At 41.1% G+C, this 18,972-nt stretch overlaps 1 protein-coding gene across 2 annotated transcripts in view; it reads left to right on the top strand.

Moving 5' to 3' along the window:
• The first annotated feature begins 1,491 nt into the window (after positions 1-1,491).
• oca2 (oculocutaneous albinism II) overlaps positions 1,492-18,972 on the top strand; it is a 26,233-nt gene continuing 8,752 nt past the window's right edge. The window contains exons 1-17 of one of the 2 annotated variants that reach the window (XM_077585108.1): positions 1,492-1,661; positions 5,308-5,530; positions 7,514-7,609; positions 7,702-7,902; positions 7,990-8,047; positions 8,175-8,247; positions 8,323-8,480; positions 9,265-9,347; positions 9,551-9,704; positions 10,665-10,736; positions 10,901-10,966; positions 11,521-11,577; positions 13,074-13,198; positions 14,647-14,785; positions 16,092-16,224; positions 17,353-17,500; positions 18,799-18,856. In XM_077585108.1, the coding sequence (XP_077441234.1) occupies positions 5,316-5,530; positions 7,514-7,609; positions 7,702-7,902; positions 7,990-8,047; positions 8,175-8,247; positions 8,323-8,480; positions 9,265-9,347; positions 9,551-9,704; positions 10,665-10,736; positions 10,901-10,966; positions 11,521-11,577; positions 13,074-13,198; positions 14,647-14,785; positions 16,092-16,224; positions 17,353-17,500; positions 18,799-18,856 (1,836 nt within the window). In that variant the 5' untranslated portion in view covers positions 1,492-1,661; positions 5,308-5,315. Of the gene's footprint in view, positions 1,662-5,307; positions 5,531-7,266; positions 7,375-7,513; positions 7,610-7,701; positions 7,903-7,989; positions 8,048-8,174; positions 8,248-8,322; positions 8,481-9,264; positions 9,348-9,550; positions 9,705-10,664; positions 10,737-10,900; positions 10,967-11,520; positions 11,578-13,073; positions 13,199-14,646; positions 14,786-16,091; positions 16,225-17,352; positions 17,501-18,798; positions 18,857-18,972 lie in introns of those variants that run through there. The other variant, XM_077585109.1, reaches the window with a different exon arrangement.

Below are 18,972 nucleotides of genomic sequence, written 5' to 3'. Positions count from 1 at the left end.
TTTATTATGATACAAAAATAAAAATAAATCTGCCAAAAATTCCCACTTTATCTTTCTTTTTTTCTTAAGTGGGGGGGGGGGGGTGTCATGAAATGTGGATCATTTCCCAGTGGCTGCTGGGATGTGAAGTTTTCACGTGCAGCCTGGAGCTAACACATGATACTCCTGTGCTGACTTGAACCACTTTTTTAAAGTTTAATTCTTAAAGATAAAAGAAAATCTTGTCTTGAGATCACACTCCCGGGGCCTTTTTTTTTTTTGTGTGTGTGTGGCCTGATTTTGGCAGAAAACCGTAATTTTACGTCAATATATCCGGTTGTTCTAATAATTTTCAGCGTCTCCACCTAATAATTTTTTTTCTAAGTAGTATACAGAAGACGAAGAAAAACATAAGAGGTCAGTGTGAAAGGGGCCTCTCCAAAATCTGAACATTACCAGACGGAAAGTTTATGGTTTGCTTGCCAAGTAGTGAGTTATGTTATTGAAAGTGTCAACTAATTTCAAGTGACCTGAATGGACCTGATCCCATAACCTTTGACCCCGAGATGTCTTTTGGCTTGAACCTGGCGAAGCCTTGCACATCACATACACGTATATGCGTGAACACACACTTTCTTCAAAGTCTTGTTTGGGAGTTGACCTTTGGCGGCCTTTAAATTTCAAGCCTTCTTTTTCAACAGTTAACGCAACGAAAAGTCAAATATTTGCCCCTAAAAACAAGAAAATACTCAAATATAGGTGAACACGAACAGGATGGCAGTTTTGCGGATAAAAACAAAACACCCAAAAATAATAACAAGTGATAACAATCTTGAAAGTTATAAATACAAATATTTGAAATGATTAATAAAAATATATATATAATATTCACATTTAATTTATTTAAATATTTTTATATGATTGTGTACATTTATTTACATGATTCTATGTTATTTATAGGCTGTAAGTATTAGAAAACATGACTATATGGCATATTCAAAAAAATGCAAAATAAATAAAATTTTCTAATTTTATTTTGTTTATTAATAAATTAATATTCACTTTAATATTTTATTTGTTCGTAAAGTAATATAGAGTTTATTAATATTGCATTCATAAAACAAGGAAGCAACATTAACATTAAAAAGGTGTAAAAAAAATATATATATAAAAATTTTTGAGAAACATGAACAGTGACTTTTTTTTTTACTCATGGAAACAAAATATTAAAATATAACACAAGTAACAAATCCAACAATTTCTACACCTTCTTCCGTTCTGCTCAAGTTATGAGGCGAAAAGTTTGTAAATAGCAACAAGAGTAAAATGAGAGAGTTGCAAAAATGCAGTCGCGAAGGAGCGTTGTGAGGATTACGAGTAAAAAAAAAAAGGGCTGCAGGGGGTGGAGAGTGGGGAAAGTCTTGCTGTTAAGCCGCTATCGGAAGATTGGGCCTCCTCCTCTTCCTCCTCCTCCTCCTCTTCCCCCTTCTCCTGCTGGCCGATCTCTCGTACGCCAGGACGCCGAGGACCGTCTGCCTCCTTTACTGGGAGAGGAGACGCCGACACCTCCAGCCTTCTTTCCTTCCTTGTCCATCTTCTTCAGTCGCGACCCTGCAGGAGGTCGCCAAGCGGGGCCGTCATCCTCCTCCTCCTCATCATCATCCTGAAGAACTTTCGTCAATGTAGGTACACGTTTACCTCCTCACCTGTGGGTCACTTTTTAAAAGTTCAAAGTGGGTGAAATTGGCTTGTTTTAAAGTTTCAAGCTCAAGAAAAATGCTTGTTTCTTGTTGTATTATTTATAAATTGCTGTCGTCAAGCTGATATTTCCCAAATCATCACTTTTCAGGAGAAACGTCATGTTTGTCCAACTGTTGCATTGTCGAAGAGCGCAAGCCATTTTCAATTGATTTTTCACTATGACAGGGTGGACATGTTAAGGTTGCCGACATACATGTGTGTAAAAAATATTCTGCGACTAGCAATTTTTTCAGCCTTCATTGACAAAAAAATGGTAGAAGTGATGTCACTGAAAACATCAGAAGTTACCTCATGACAGGATGGACATTCATCTAGTTTTGCGTGACAGGGTGGACATTCATCTAGTTTTGCGTGACAGGGTGGACATTCGGAGAGTTTTGCATGACACGGTGGACATTCGTAGAGTTTTGCATGACAGGGTGAACATTCAGAGAGTTTTGCATGACAGGGTGGACATTCGGAGAGTTTTGCATGACAGGGTGGACATTCTGAGATTTTTGCATGACACGGTGGACATTCGGAGAGTTTTGCATGACAGGGTGAACATTCGGAGAGTTTTGCATGACAGGGTGGACATTCGGAGAGTTTTGCATGACAGGGTGGACATTCGTAGAGTTTTGCATGACAGGGTGGACATTCTGAGATTTTTGCATGACACGGTGGACATTCGGAGAGTTTTGCATGACACGGTGGACATTCGGAGAGTTTTGCATGACAGGTTGAACATTCGGAGAGTTTTGCATGACAGGGTGGACATTCGGAGAGTTTTGCATGACAGGGTGGACATTCGTAGAGTTTTGCATGACAGGGTGGACATTCGGAGATTTTTGCATGACACGGTGGACATTCGGAGAGTTTTGCATGACACGGTGGACATTCGGAGAGTTTTGCATGACAGGGTGAACATTCGGAGAGTTTTGCATGACAGGGTGGACATTCGGAGAGTTTTGCATGACAGGGTGGACATTCATCGAGTTTTGCATTTGTCCATCTGTTTGTTAATTAGCAGGCTACATTTCGGTCAATCGAGCACGGGAAATGGATGGGAGGCGGGGCCATCCCTATTCCTTGTTTGTTGACATTTTGATGTGACCGGCCCGCAAATGGAAAGGTCGCTGGGTACATTCCCCAAATTCTCGAAAATGGGAGGCGCCAAAAGGAGGTTGGACAATTCCAACAACATATTGAGCCACAAAACAATAACAATGAACTCTTATCCATATCATTACTAAAGAGAATGCAAAAAAAACGTCATTGGTTGTTGAAATGTAATTTGCTAGGGTTCGCTATCCAAGGGTCGCTTGCGCTGTTGTGGTTGTGAACACCGCCGACTCCATTTGCCGCCAAACAAAGCATCTAGCCCAAAGTCTTGGTCTAAACGTTTTAACACAGGTTAAATTTAAATAGGAACAGCCTTAGTATATACGTACAAACCTGACATTTTAAAATATTTTCATTTTCATGCATTTTGATGACTTTTGGAAATGTCATCCATAGCAAAGTGACAAAATAAAAAAAATTTAGGGTATTTTTTTTTTGACTGCTGCTGGTCACATTTCACCCAAACAATACATAATCTTCAATCTTGCGTGAATCAAATGAAGAAAGAGTGTAAAATTGTTAGAAAAGCAGTTTGTCTTGCTCGTGCAGCCGGCGGGCGGGAAAGCGGCCACAAAAGTGTTCATTCATCGCCGAGATGAGGCCCATCACATGAATTGGACAAGGTCGTTACGCGGACTGTGAAAACGTCAGCAGCAAAACTGCCGGCTATTCTCGCCACACAAACGCGCCAGTCAAATGGAAGCTCGTCGCGTAACGACTCGGCTTTAGGGGCGGACTGACACCCTTGCGGCTGACGGCTCGTCAATGGCGATCTTCTTTGCTGGTGGAAATATGACATCAGCAGTTTTCTGTTCTTTGATTGGTTGGTCAGAGCAAAGTTATTACAGACGAGCAAAACGTGACGTAGCGCACATCATGTTTTAGTCACATTTTTTTGTCATGTTGTCATTTTTGGGAAATTGAGAAGTTGAACTTTCCTTTCTTGACAACTTAGCATTAGCATTTTAGCCCGCCGTATAGCCTCATCCATAGTCTTCATTTTTTAGGTATTAAATTAGTTTGATAATAAATAAATATAATGTAAATGATGTTCTGCCATTGACAGCGTTTGTCGAGTGACGTCAGCTTTAAACCGGACGGTTTCCTTTTTTTTTTTCCCTCTGCCTTGGCCAAGTTCAAAGGGCGTTCCCGCGCACACTTCCTGGTATGAAGTCGGAAAAGTATGATTTCCCACCTTCCTCGAATGCAGCATAACATCCTCAGGCTCCGTATTGCGTTGTGATCAGCCGGTCTTTGTTTATCCTCGTAAAACCTCGATCCTTTTAAAATGGTATCATAAAAACAGCAATCGCATATTTGAATTTCAATTTCTATACAATTGTTTAAATATTCTCTTTTTGGAAACAAACGTAGTAAAACGCAAACCTATCTAATATATGTACGGTATTCTAAATATATAAAAAAATAAAACAATATTCACCAAAGTGAAGCACTCATGTATCCAATATGACACTTTTGGCATTAGGGGATGTTTTTTTTTTTTTAGCGTAACATGAATTAGTGCGCGTAGACTTGCCGTTTTGATGTGTTTTTGGGGTTCTATAAGAGAGAGACGAAAAATGAGAAATTCTAGAAAGGGGCCTCATAATGGATTTCTGGGGCAACTGCAACCAAGGCAATTGCAGAGGGCCCCAAGATGATTTTTTTTTTAATTTTGGCAGTTTTGGTCAATAACATTGACACTGCCGCTTGGGGTCCAAAACTAGCCTAGCCCAAGAGAGGACTAATAAAGTTAGATATCAACAACACAACTGGAAACTTGTTTTTAGTTTTAGGGGGACTCCAAGGTCCCTCCTTCCTTTCCTGGGGGGGAAGGGGGGGGTGTCTACAAACACCCCTGGATTTTCAAAGAATTGCATTCAGTTCTGCATCTGCAGCACCTCCAGTCAGCCAGCCTGAAATCCTCCTCCATTGGGAGGCGTGTGATCACACGGCACGTGAGCGTGACTCGCCCCCCCCCCCCATGTGAGCCATAATCCCGTCGGATTCCTGAGTCTGGAGGAGCCGACCCGGTCCACTGACCCCCTGCCGCCCCGCTCAGCTGATGTGCTGGATTTACTGTTGCCCCTCGTATTTGCCGCTCATGTGATGGCTGGAAAAATGGCTACGTTACTTTTGTGGCCTGTTGTCAACTTCCTGTTGGGTTTTTGGCATGCTGTCTTGAGACTTTTTTTTTTTTTGCGGGTCTACTCTTGATTGACAGGCCTGCCAAAATTCATGTGGATTAGTTAAACCGACTTCTGGGGCTGTTTTTTTTCTTCTTCAAAATGGTGGTGTTGTTAGTTTAAAATAACAACAGAGGGAGACGGAATGTGAAGCCTGGTGGTTCGCTAACTAGCGCCCTGAGTTTCTTTGGCAACAAAGCAACATTTTTATGAAACTGCAGTGGGGGGAAAAAAGCCTAAAACAAAGAAAAGTGACCATTGATTGAATGCATCTACTCAGTTCTCAACATGTACCTGGAGAACAAAAGCAACCTGGACCTGGAAATGTCGCAGGCCTCGGCGCCGGTCCACCAGGCCGCCGGCAATTTCAGCGAGCTGCGTCTGCTGCAGGACATCTCGGAACGGCGGGAGACGCAGAAGCTGCAGCAACAGTCGACGGGTCTGACGACGGGACAGTGCGTCATCCACGCGGAGGCGTTCCTGCCCGTTCGGCAAGAAGACGGGTGAGGACCGCTTGGACGGACAGAATTCAGACGTCAACGTTTGGGGTGGAGATTTTTGGGCGGCAGAACGGTTTTGAAAAGCTGTGTTGTCTCGAAATTTTGTTAAATTCCCCAAATTAAAGACAAACGTTCAGTTCATCCAGAACAGGACAGGCGATGTTGAAAATCGGATTTTGATGTCAGTTAAACCTTCAACGCTAGCTGACTTGATAGCTATGCTAACGTCTACGATGGTAAAAGATTCTAGGCCAAAGATTTTTTCCTATAACTTTAGTCTTTCCTTTTCACTCAAATTCCAAGATAATAATTTGTTTTGTTTCTTTTATATATTTTTTTATTTGTTAATTCTTTGATGCGCACTGAAGTGATGTGTAAGCTAACGTCTATAATAATTAAAATTCCCCCCTAAAATTTCCACAACTTTAATGACATATTCGCAAGAAAATGTTGGTCAAATTCCAGAAAAACTGAAAAAAAAAAAAATAATAATAATAATAATAATAATTTGTTAACTCTTTGACGCTCACTGAAGGGATATGTAAGATAATATCTAGGATAATTAAAATTCAGATTTCCCCCCACATCTTTAATCACATATTCACTTGAAATTTTGGTCAAGTTACAAAATGTAGCCCCCCAAAAAATCTAAGAAAAAATTCAATCATTTGTAAATTCTTTGGTGCTCAATGAAGTGATATGTAAGGGGGGGGGGGTTAATAATGTGACATTTTACCAAAAAGAAAAACACTCAAATGAATCCTGCGACACTCACTGAACCGAGATATTGTGAGGTATGCTAACGTCAAACCGGATCAACTCGTAATTTTTTTACGCCACTTTTGAGGCGTATTTTCTCGACATTTTGGTCAAATTCTGTTGTGTGGAGACGCAGCTGCGCTTCCCCGAAGGTCCCTGAATGTAACAGCAGCAGCTTGATAAAAATAACACAAAACAACCCGCCTTAATGATGGAGTCATGTTTCTCGGGGCAAGGTCACATCTGGCAGTCTGCTCGCACAGATGTGACACCTGCACAGTCGCGGTCAAAGTTCACCAAAGAGCCTTTTTTAAAGCTTCTCCAGAAAACCAGACTCTCTTTAAATGCATTTCAGGGCACCTGAACACAACACAACCAAAAGTCACCCCATCAGAAATGATCTCCAGAAAACCTTTATCAGCATGAAAATAATAATAATTTTTTTTTTTTTTTTAAAGCCCGATCTCTGTTTAATCGATCAACACAGGATTTGGTGGACATGTTTATCATCATAGAATACACCAAAAAAAAAATCTCATGGACTCCCGCTTGAAGTGGAACAGGAAGTCGGCCATCTTGGTTTGAATCAGCTGTTTCTTTCTCAGTAGTTCACTCTAGAAAGAAAAATCAGTCCCTGGCACCATTCCACCAATCGCCACAGAATTTGGCGGACACATCTATCATAATTTAATAAATTCTCAAAGACCCATGTCGGAAAATGAACAGAAATTCGGCCATTTTGATTTGAAACAGCAAATTCTCACTCAGTAGACCTGTAGTAGAAAATGGGGGTGGTATCGCCCCTGACAACTGTTTCACCAAGTGACATGACATTGGATGATCAGGTCTATCATAACAAAAAAGTCCTAAAAAGTCTGAAGAAACCATGGCCAAAATTGAACAGGAAGTCAGCCATTTTGTTTTGAATCATCTCATTTGCTCCTCCTTAAAAGTTCTAAAAATTTGGCTCCCATGACAACAGTTAGCGTCAACACGTCATTCATATCGAATATAGTAAAAAGTCTCAAGGACCAATGACTGAAATCGATCAATAAGTCGGCCATTTCAGTTGGAGCAGCCATTTTGTGGTGAATTCCAAGTCTTGGACAATCTCTGACATAACTCAAATTTGAAATTCACCCAAACGTTTCCCAGATGACAGCACTTTTTTTTTTTGCCTCTAAAATGGGTCAAAGTTCGTTGATCATTTTTGCGTTTTTGTTCCAGGCACAACTTTAACGTGGTTAATATTCGCAGCGGCAAAACAAATTCAGCCAGCATCTCCGAACGGTCGCCCCTGCTGAGGTTCTCACAAGATGACAGGTGAGCTTGTTCGAACCCCGAAAACCAAACAAGCCAACGTCTTTCTCGACGCTTTGTCCGTCTAAAGCCAGCCGGTCTCGCTCACGTTTCAGTTTAGCCTACATGACCATGCACAATCCCGGTTTCTACGGCGGCGGGGACGAGCCTTGGGACAGCAGCGCCATGGATCTGGAGCGGCGGTACCGCTTGGGTAGCGAAGTGACCAATCTGTCCCTGCTGCGCTCCAACTCCTCGGACAAGAACGACCCCCTGGAGCACCACACTTTCACTTTCAAGATCGCCAGAAGTCTCAAGTGAGGACTCCGCGTTTACTTTAGATAGCATGTGATGCTAGTCATCGTGTTTTTGGTAGTTGGTGAAATGTTTTGTTGTGTTTCCAGATTCTGCTTCCGCATCTCCAAAGTGGCCACCATCTTCACTATTGTTGTTCTGTGCAGTGTAAGTGTCTCATAATGACTTTATTTCGAATGAGGGAGAAACTAGCGCAGAATAACTGCTTGCTGTCACAATTTTTACATTTGTTGATTCTTTTTTTTTTTCAAATTCAACCTTGCTGTTGTTCCAGCTCTTCTTCAGCATGTATCCCGACCGGGACAACCCTTGGAGGATGTTGGCCGTCTCGTCAAGCGACAGCTTCTGTATCCGCAGCAAATTCCCCACAAACCCAAATTAGTTGCCGTTTGGGTGGTGTTTCCTCCTTGACCGCCCGCCAGCGATGAACCTGACGGACTTCCGGGACAACGCCCTCCTCAAGCTGCAGGTGGGCGGCCCCTTCAGCGGCAGCCTGGTGGATTTGGACAACCAGGAGTACGTCCTGGTCCAGGTGGAGCAGACCGACCCGCCGGGCCAGAGGAGGAGGAGGGCGCAGCAGGTGGGCGGCAGTTGCGAACCAAAACAGCAGCACCCGGTCATGGAAACAGACACGTATTTGGGATATTGAAGTCGTAATAATGTGAGACTAAAGGTCTATTTTTGAGAAATAATAAAAATGTATTTTAGAGAAAAGATAGTGAAAATAATTTTTGGCCACAAAATGTTATGTTTTCAAGAGAAAAATTCTATATATTTTCCAGACTAATCATAATGTTCCGAAAATTACAGAAAAAAAAATTCAGAAAAAAAGATGCACTTTTTTTTTATAGTTCAGTAGTTTTGTCATTAAAGTCAATATTACAAACATAAACTCTAAAAATGTGTGTATTTTCAACAAAAGTGTTTTATACAGTATTTTTTCCTTATTAAAGTCATATTGCTAAAATAAAGTCTGTTTACAGTATATATATATTTTTTAATATTTTACAGATTAAACCCATGATTTTCGATTCTTAAATGGTATAACATTCTTGACAAAAGTTGCATAATTTCAGACTTTAAGTCATAATATTTAAAAAAAAAAAAAAGTCTTATATTGTTGAGAAAAAATAGTATCTATTCCCAATTAAAATCATAATAGTATGAAACTAGTCTTATATTTTTGAGAGGAAATTTGATACCAAACGCAACCATGAACAACGAAAATACGCTGCAACGGCCACAAAAAAAATCGAACCCCCCCCAAACTTAGCTTGCACGTCACATGACAATATTAAGTAAAATGTCGTTAGTGTAGTTGCTGGCAAGAAATGTTTTTGACTTCCACTTGAAACTCTTTGCAGGTGATTTACAACTGGACGATTCCTCTGCACAGCGAGCGGAGCGACCAGATGCTGCTGACCAAAACCTTTGAAATGCTCAGCAGGTTCGTCACACACCACGTTCTGCCGAACACGGGTGTCGCGTCTTTTGTTTGCCGCTCTCACTACAGGAGACAAATTCCTTCTGTGTTTATTTTTTCCACACTTGGCCAATGCAGATGATTCTGTTTTTCTCAAAATTTTCAAACCAAAGTACCACACCAGCTCGAATGTCCTCCTTTTTCCGTCCCTTCCCTTGTCGACGTAGCGACCCCATCACGATCAGCGTGCAGGCCTTCATGGCGGACGACGAAGTGGTGCCGCTGTCCATCACCCACCAGTCGCTCTACGTCAACGTGGAGACGCAGGTGGCCATCGCCGGCGTCATCCTGACCGGCGTTTACGTCCTCATCATCTTTGAGGTGCGACCGTCCGAAGGGAATCACACATTTCAGATCTGTTCTAAATGTACAATTTTTTTTTCCCTAGGTTTTCATACTCTTGTTAATAAAAGTGGGGAAAATGTTAAACTGATAAAAAATAGTTCAAATGAATTTTGGACGTCTATAGCCGTCAATGGCAGTGAATGAGTTAAAATAAGTAAAGTAGTGGTTACTGTACTATACAATTAGTAAAATAATTAGGAGTTGTTGTAAAGTAAGTAGTAATAGTTGTTATAGGAGCAGTGCAAGAAGTAGTTGTGGTAGTAGCAGCAGAAGGAGTACTACTGAAACTAGTAGTAACTGTACAAGTAGTCAAATAATTACTAGTTGTTGTAAAGTTAGTAGTAAGTAATTATTACACTAGAGTAATAAAAGGATTAGTAGTGGAAGTAATTATAGTAGAAGTAATGTACGAGTAATAAAATGATAAGTGGTAATTGTTTTAAAGTACTCAATAGTACTAGTAGTATGCTACTAGTTATGAAATAAGTAGTAACAGTAAAATTAGAGGTAGTCGAAATAGTAGTTGCAGGAGTTGTACAATTATTATTTGTAGTCTTTTAGTAAGAAATAGTAGTTATAAATAAAAGCAATAGTATTAAAAGTAAAAAAAGTAGTAATTAGTGATGGTAAAATGAATAGTGTCGTTGTAGTTCTACTAGAAGTAAACTACTAATAGACGTAAAATAGTAGAAGTCATGAGATTAGTTATAATCAAGGAAGGTAGTAGTTGTAAAAGTAGTGCAAATTCTATTCGTAGTAAAATAATTTATTGTAATTGTAGTCAAATAAGTTGTAGTACTTCTTGTAGTAAAATATGTCAAACTAGTTGTAGTAGCAGTAAAACTAGCTGTTAAAGTTGTAAAATCATTTGTGGTAGTGTAGCAAATAATATATCTATTTTTTTTTTCTGGATTTGACTCGGCAATGTTTTTCCAGATCGTCCATCGAACCCTGGCAGCCATGTTGGGATCTTTGGCCGCTTTGTCGGCTTTGGCCATCATCGGTGACGTAAGTCCACGTCTTCAAGTCACCGCAATCAACTCCTTTCCACATTTTTTTTCTATCTCCTTCCACATTTCGGTGGAAAATGTCTACGTCGCAATCTACACTTTTTCACCTCAATTTTCTACCGAAGTTGCACTTTGTAGTTGTTGTTTGTTTCCCTCCCGCAGCGTCCTAGTTTGGTCCAGGTGGTGGAATGGATCGACTACGAGACTCTGGCTCTGCTTTTTGGCATGGTGAGACGACGTCTCCATCCTCGTTCCATTCGAAAACGACCCGCTCGGTTTTGTGATGCTACAATTACACTCATGACATGACGATGGCTCAGCGCGCTGCCAGTAAACGTCTGCTCCGTTGATGACGGGACAAAAAGTCTCCTTTTTTTTTTTTTGCTAAGCAGGACATAAATCTGACTGTCATCCATCTCGCAGTGAAAGAAAATAGCACGTTTTTTTTATGTTGGAATCCTGGGGCAGTGAATACGATGAAAAGAGGTAAACAGCAGGGGCTCCAAAACTGAACCCTGTGGAGCACCGTGGGACTGAGAGGGACTCAGAACAACACAAAAATTATTTTTGTTGCTTTTTTGTTTGACAAAAAACATAAAAAAATAAAATAAAATAAAATAAAAATGTCTACTACTAATACTTTTACTACAAATACTGATAAATATCATGCGTGGCAAGTCAAACAAAATTACCTAAAAAATGTTATGAGTTGTGTGATAATTATCACAATAAAAGAGAACTTGATGCAACCAAATCAAAGCTGTTCTTTCCTTTTCTTCCAGATGGTGCTGGTGGCCATCTTCTCCGAGACGGGTTTCTTCGACTACTGCGCTGTCAAGGTGCGTTTTGGTGCCTCTTGCACTCCAATCCAAAGCGATGGCGCGAGATTGATGTCGACCTATCGGCGATTCTTCACACGCTTGACATTTGAATGGCCCCGCATGGGTGACATTTGCCGAGTTTAGCGTCGGGAAAGTAGGTCATCGCTACAGAGATGAGCGCGCCTCGCCGTTTCCCCCCCCACTCCTGCCGTGTGACTTCCTATTCTGGGGAATGTCCGCGGATGAGTTGGTTAAAAGGTGAAAGGTCGCCGCGACCTCGTCCCACTTGAGATCGAAAATTTCACACGGGGATGTAAAAGGTGCGAGGGCTTTTTTGTGGGCTGAAGCTTTTAGTTTGCTGGGCTTGATTTTCACGAGTGTAAATTGAATTGGTGGCCCCGCCCCCCCGAGCCAGCGCGCCTTCATCATCATCGTCATCATCGTCTCTCTCCCCCGTGGAGGTCAAGGACGTGCGCGACTCCAGGAACTCTTGCCGGTAATCCCGAATATGCAAAATGTGTCCTCTGGGCCAAGGCGGGGATAATAATCAAGGCTGATGAATGTTAAACGTGTTGCGGGAGATGGAAGAGACTCTCGCGGCAGCTCAACAATTATCGTCATCATAGATTTGGTTTGCCTGCTGCACGAAAAATGAAGATTGAGGAGGGAAAAAAAAGTAAGCCTATATAATGTCAAAATAAACATAATTAAATAACTTAATGAGAAAAAAAAAATCTAATGTTACAGCAAAATTAGAGTACGTAGTCATATAATGTGAAAATATAGAGATAATATTTTATGTATAATGTCAAAAAATAAATAAGAAATTAAAAATGTAGGAGAAAAATCTTATACATTGTACAGTATATATGACAAAAAAATATATATATACAGAATAAATTTAATGTAAAAGTAGATGAGAAAATAATTTATATATAGGCTAATATCAAAAAATGAGATTTTATATTTAGATATTATTATTATTATTACATATTTGGTGGTTGTTTTGGTTCCCAGTGTATAATTAAAAAAAAAATGATGAGACAAATCAATAGCAACATTTTTAAAAATAAAGTATACTTTACGTGACAAAAGGAAGTTAATGGATTTAATGAAACATAAAAAAAAAAAAATCACATACTATGTTGCATTTTTGTTCAACTATCTATGCCAGTGATGTATAGTGACAATGAAATGATCTTCCACTCGATGGAAGAAAGTACATGACTAACCTGTGCAACCACTTTTTGTTCCATTTTTAATCTTTTTTTTTTTAATACAAAATATATGGCTTAGCTTTAGAAAGCTTTAACCTTTTCTGAATATTTACCAGGAACTCTCTATAAATTTTCCAACCATTTGCCGCCATCCGTGCGCCAACTCCCACTTTTGGCTTAAAGCTGTAATTGAGTATTTGCGTCACGCTGACGGCGGTCAGCGTCACATCTGCACCCGCCGACCGACGCTGACTCAGCATTTCCTGTCACTTTCCTTCCGTCCTCGGGGGCGCGCAGGCCTACCGCCTCTCCAAAGGCCGCGTGTGGCCCATGATCATCATCCTGTGCCTCATCGCCGCCATCCTCTCTGCCTTCCTGGACAACGTCACCACCATGATGCTCTTCACCCCCGTCACCATCAGGTGCCGCCGTTGCTGTCGAACTTTGACGCCCACTTTTGATGGCGTAGGCAAAATAAATAAATAAATAAATAAAGCTTGGCGATTAAAGTCGCCCCGTCTAATTTGGGCAAATTCCTTTACAGTGTTGCCGTGGTTACCGCCTCACTAGTCTTAACATGACATTCTGATTAATATTACATTTGCGGAATATAGTGTTCATTTCGTCAACGGAAACGAAACAAAAATAATTTCGTCAACACATTTTTCACCGTACTAAAACTAGAATATACTAAAACCCTCATTAATAAACAATAACTGGGACGAAATCAGTATGCGTTTTCGTCGACTAATGAAGGCGAGACGAAAATGTACTTCACTTAATAAAAACTGGACTAAAATTAATAGACATTTTAGTTCATGAACAAAAAACAAGACGAAAACGATATGATTGAGTAAAATCTTGTCTCTGCGATCTGTCATGTGACACGGTCATGTGACACGCCCCCTTTCAAATCTGCAGCTAGTGAGTGCAACAAACACATGGGAAAGACGGTAAAAAGTAAAATGATAATAATAATAATAAAAAGCTAATTATAGTTATAACGTAACATTAATGCAACGGCAATAATGTGTTAATCCGACCGCTAACTAATGCTAGCTAACTTACTAGCTCATAGCATGTGTTGATATACGGTAATTGTGTGTCAAGTTGTTTTTCATCAAAAAGATGAGAGAAAATTTTATGTGAAATAGTTTTAGAGCCGAAATGTTCAACATTATCTGCTGACAAAAATAATATATACATATATATATATATATATATATATGATTGTCCTGACTAAAACGTTCACAGTCTTTGTTGACTAAAACTAGACTAATAAAATAACTAATAAAATTATGTTTTCATGGACTAATATAAAGACTAAAATACTAGATTTATAGCTGACTAAATAAAAAGGGGATGAGGTTGACTAACTGATAAAAACTAACAAGCGCGATTGAAACTGGACTAAAACTGAGGCTACATTTAAAAATGGCGGACAAAATGAACGCTAGTGGAATATGAGTCATGCGGCAAAATCCATCCGTTTTTATCCATCTCGGGGGGCGGCCATTTTGCCACTTGCTGCCGACTGACGATGACATCACAGTTGCTCAGGACCAATCACAGCTCACCTGTTTTCTGAAGCTGAGTTGTGATTGGTTGTTGGATTTAGCTGCTTAGCTCGTATTCCTTTAAGACAATATTAACCAGAATATCGTATTTAGACTGCATAGAACATATTATTGTCGAGAATATATTTTTTTTGACTTCTACTTTAAACAGGCGTAAATGATAAACAGCTAATATGATTATGATTTGATTTTACAGTTACGATTTTGCATCACGGGTCAAACTAATGTGACGGGCTAGCGAGCTATCAAGGTACGACCGCGACTATTTTCTTCCTCTGTGCCTTCCGCCGCAGATTGTGCGAGGTGCTCAACCTGGACCCCAGACACGTGCTCATCGCCGAAGTCATCTTCACCAACATCGGCGGCGCGGCCACAGCCGTGGGCGACCCGCCAAACGTCATCATCGTGTCCAATCAAGACCTGCGAAGACAAGTAGGAACGCACCCACGCTGGCTTTCTTTGTCCTCGCCGTGTCACACAGACACGGGTGGCGACACTATCTGGGTAAAAAAAAAAAAGACTCTGGCAACTTCAACTTCCCGCAACTGCAACAAACTGACCAAAGCAGTTGGTGAGTGCAGGTTTTGTATACATTGCGGTACAGAATGCAAGGACACCCGGACGCGGTCTGAACAACAACGCGCGCCGCACAGCTCGGCCGCCGTGTCTATCTCTGGATTGCGTCCGAAAATATCCCCCCTCCGTGACACGCCAGCAAACAAACAGGCGAGCAAACCGTGCGTGCACACACAAGCCGTCCTTATCAGAGTGCAGCCACGACCAGAGCGGCGTCTCCCCCCCCCCCCCCCCCCCCGCCGTCCCCCCGCCAACTGCTTTTTCTGTGAGCGGCGCCAAGACAAACTCGACGGCGGGAGCCCCATTCGCCGGAATCAACAGAGCGCGCACGGCCGGCGCGCACGCCAAAGGCCAAAATGTCGAGCGCAGATGTCAGCGGGAAGCCGCTCGGGGACGAGGAGGCGGCGATGCCAGGCCTGCTGATGCTTCAAACACAAATACAGCGCCGGCGGACCGTAGCTTCAAAATGCCAATAGCCGCGCGAACCTTCGTAATTAAAATGAAAATGTTCACGATTTAGAAGTCTCCCGTGGTGCGGAATTCAAATTTAGTGCAGAACGTCTTGTTCCTCCAGGAAAAGACTTTGAACATTTCATTACGGGTAATAGCTCAAAAATGGATGGTTCCGATGAAAAGAAAAGAAAATCATGCAATGGTCCGCTCGCATTCATTGCTCAAATGCTTTATGAAATCGTGTCAGCCGTCGTCTGTCTTTCTTAGCGGCTCCAATTGACAGCCGAACGGTTTGTTCTTCCAGGAGGGCCCGTTAAAAGTTTCATTGCTGGAAATTGCCCATAACGACTGTTTTAACATTCGCTTTTTTGTTCCATGTTCCATCCGTAGTCTTTCTTGAAAACTTAAAACATTCGTTCCTCCAAGAGGAGTTTCAAGTGCAACGTCTGGAAACGCCTGAAATCGGCCGGCAGATGCAAGCCAAATGCGGCTGCTTTCTATCCTCGCAATTAACAGAGAGAAAAATGTGACTTTTTTTTTTTTTTAATGTTGATATCTTATGTTGCAACGTCAAATTGTCAATGTGTAGAAAAAAACAATCATAAAAAAAAAAAAAACAAATCATTTGGCCCTAGTATATATTTTTCTGCCCCAAAAAATACTCTGCCAATTGCAATTGCGTGTTTACGGTGCGCGTCTCCTCTCGCAGGGCATCGACTTTGCCAACTTCACGGGCTACATGTTCCTGGGAATCTGTCTGGTCCTGCTCACCTCCTTCCCCTTCCTGCGAATGCTCTACTGGAACAAGAAGCTCTACAACAAAGAGTCCATCGAAATAGTGGGTGAGTTGATGTACTGAAGAGGGTTTTTTTTTTTTTTTTCACACTTTCTATCGATTTTTTTTCTGCCTTCCTGATGATTTTTTCGTGTGATGCCACAGTTGGCCATTAGATGGCACCACACTATTGTGTTTACCACTGGATGAATGTGAAAGAAGAAATGTGAAAACAGGAAGTATGTCAAGCTCAGCCTTGTTTTGCTGAAGATTTTGAAATGTCAAATCCTCTTTAATGCTTTAATGGCTGCAGGTTCATTTGATTTATTTATTTATATCTTTTTTGTTTTTAAGGGGAGGTCAATGAGTTACCTCATGAAGTCATGCAATTAATTTCGATCATTTTTTTTTTAATGATGCTCCTAATTTTTTTTTCTTTAATCGCGTCAGGCGAATAACATTTTTAATTGTAATTAATCGCACGACTTCAATAGTTAACTCACGATTGACCCTACATTTTATATCTGTTCTAAATGTACGATAAAAAGATTCTAGGTTTTCATACTCTTGTTAACAAAAGTGGGGGAAAAAAAATGTAAACTAATAGAAATAGTTCAAATGAATTTTGGACGTCAATAGCCGTCAATGGCAGTGAATGAGTTAAAGATTTGACTTGGATGTTCTGGACGGTTTCCCCCACAATGAAGTGTGTTGATCAAATAACACCGGCTTGAATAGCAGAGCTTTTACTGCGTGTGGTCCATTAACCGGCGACATGCGCATCGCACACAGACACAAACGTTTACACTCGATGACATGCGGTTCCAAGAAGAGGAGGCCCAGCAGGGCATCATTAAAAACAGAAGCACAAGATGGGGGATCGTTTGGCGCCACGCTGTCAAAGCGAGCCCATTGAAGGAAGCTGCGGCCCGTTCTTTGGATTTGCTGACCAGAATAGCTCCTGCTTACTCACTCTTCATTTGACATCGCCATGTTCCGAGTCCATTTCGACCCACGTCAAGAATATTCGCATAAATGACCATCAAGTGTCGGCCAGCACAGAACTTCGCACCTCTGCCAGATTCGGTGGCCTCGCCGCATTAGTCGCCGTGCGAGGCTCAGCGCTTATTGACGGGAAACGTCATCATCAAAGACGCGATCACCACCAGCGTGTTTCATTTGCAATCTGCCGCAGAGCTCAAACACGAGATTCTGGTGTGGCGGCAGACGGCGCAACGCATCAACCCCGCCAGCCGCGAGGAGACGGCCGTCAAATGCCTCCTGATGCAGAAAGTCCTCAACCTGGAAAGTCTGCTGCGCAAGATGATGAAAACATTCCAGAGGTAAAAAGAACCGCGGCGAAATCGTCAAAATGCTCATTTGGACGACGCCCACATTCGGCCCCAGTCGGCAAAACTTGAGCAACGAGATCTTTGAAGTCTGCCAAAATGGCTGCTTTAAACAAAAATGGCCGACTTCCTGTTCAATTTTAGGCATCGGTCCTTGAGACTTTGTCGTCCGTGCTGTTCGGATCAACACGAGAGCCCAATTTCATGTTGATTGGTGAAATCGGTTTCATTTCGCTTCCCGATGGCTGCTACTGGCGAGTGCGTAAGAAATAGCGACTTCAAAACAAAATGGCCGACTTTATGTTCACTTTTAGGCGTCGGTCCTTGAGACTTTTTTCCGCGTTATGTTAGTCTGCCGAATTTCGTATGAATTGGTGAAATTGGTATCAAGGACAATTTGATTTGATGAATTTATTGGTTTTTTAGCTTTCCAGTTGTTGCTCATGAGTAAACCAAACCAAACCAAAATGGCCGACTTAAATGTGATTTTAGGCATCAAATCTTGAGACTTTTTCCTGCTTTATGTTAGTCTGCCGAATTTCGTATTAATTGGTGAAATTGGTATTAAGGACAATTTGATTTGATGAATTTATTTATTTATTTTTAGCTTTTTTAGAAATTGCTGCTTCAAACCAAAATGGCCGACTTAAATGTGATTTTAGGCATCAAATCTTGAGACTTTTTCCTGCTTTATGTTAGTCTGCCGAATTTCGTATTAATTGGTGAAATTGGTATTAACTCTTTGACTGCCAAAAACGTTAAACAACGTTTAGTAAAATCCTATGGATGAGTGCCAAAGACGTTAAAAGACGTTTTTTTCAAAAAAGAGGTGAAACTAACCATTTTCTATTGTTGATTACTGAAAAATGGAATAAGGTAGAAACAAACTTTTTTTTCTGATGAAAGATGAGAGTCCAATCTTTCATTTGGTAGTATGTGTGTTTCCATAGTCCAAACACAACATTTTCTGTGGACCTTGAAAGATCAGTCAAAAATGCTTAAATCGGCTGGCACCCACGGCATCCCTTTTCTGAAAACGTCTGGCAGTCAAAGAGTTAAGGACAATTTGATTTGATTTGATGAATTTATTTATTTTTTAGCTTTTTTAGAAATTGCTGCTTCAAACCAAAATGGCCGACTTCCTGTGTGATTTCAGGGATATGGACCTTGAGACTTTTCTGTGTCCACCCAATTGATGTTGATTGGTGAAACGGCCTCAATGAACAATGTCGTTGTCTTCAAACAATATGATTAGCATGAATTTGAACATGTCATGAAATGTGTTTTGACAGAGAAATTTCCCAAGAGGACAAGAATTGGGAGCAGAATATTCAAGAGCTTCAAAAGAAGGTTTTTTTTTTTTTTTACTTCTGAACGCTTGACCTCAGCGGATGTTATCTCTGTAATGAAGTGTTTGAAAGTTGAGCCCCCCCTCATTGCCCCCCCCCCCCCCATTGCACGTGCTT

This window comes from Vanacampus margaritifer, chromosome 13 (assembly GCF_051991255.1).
Source record: "Vanacampus margaritifer isolate UIUO_Vmar chromosome 13, RoL_Vmar_1.0, whole genome shotgun sequence".
NCBI classification, from domain to species: domain Eukaryota; kingdom Metazoa; phylum Chordata; class Actinopteri; order Syngnathiformes; family Syngnathidae; genus Vanacampus; species Vanacampus margaritifer.
This window is presented reverse-complemented; position numbering and strand designations above follow the sequence as displayed.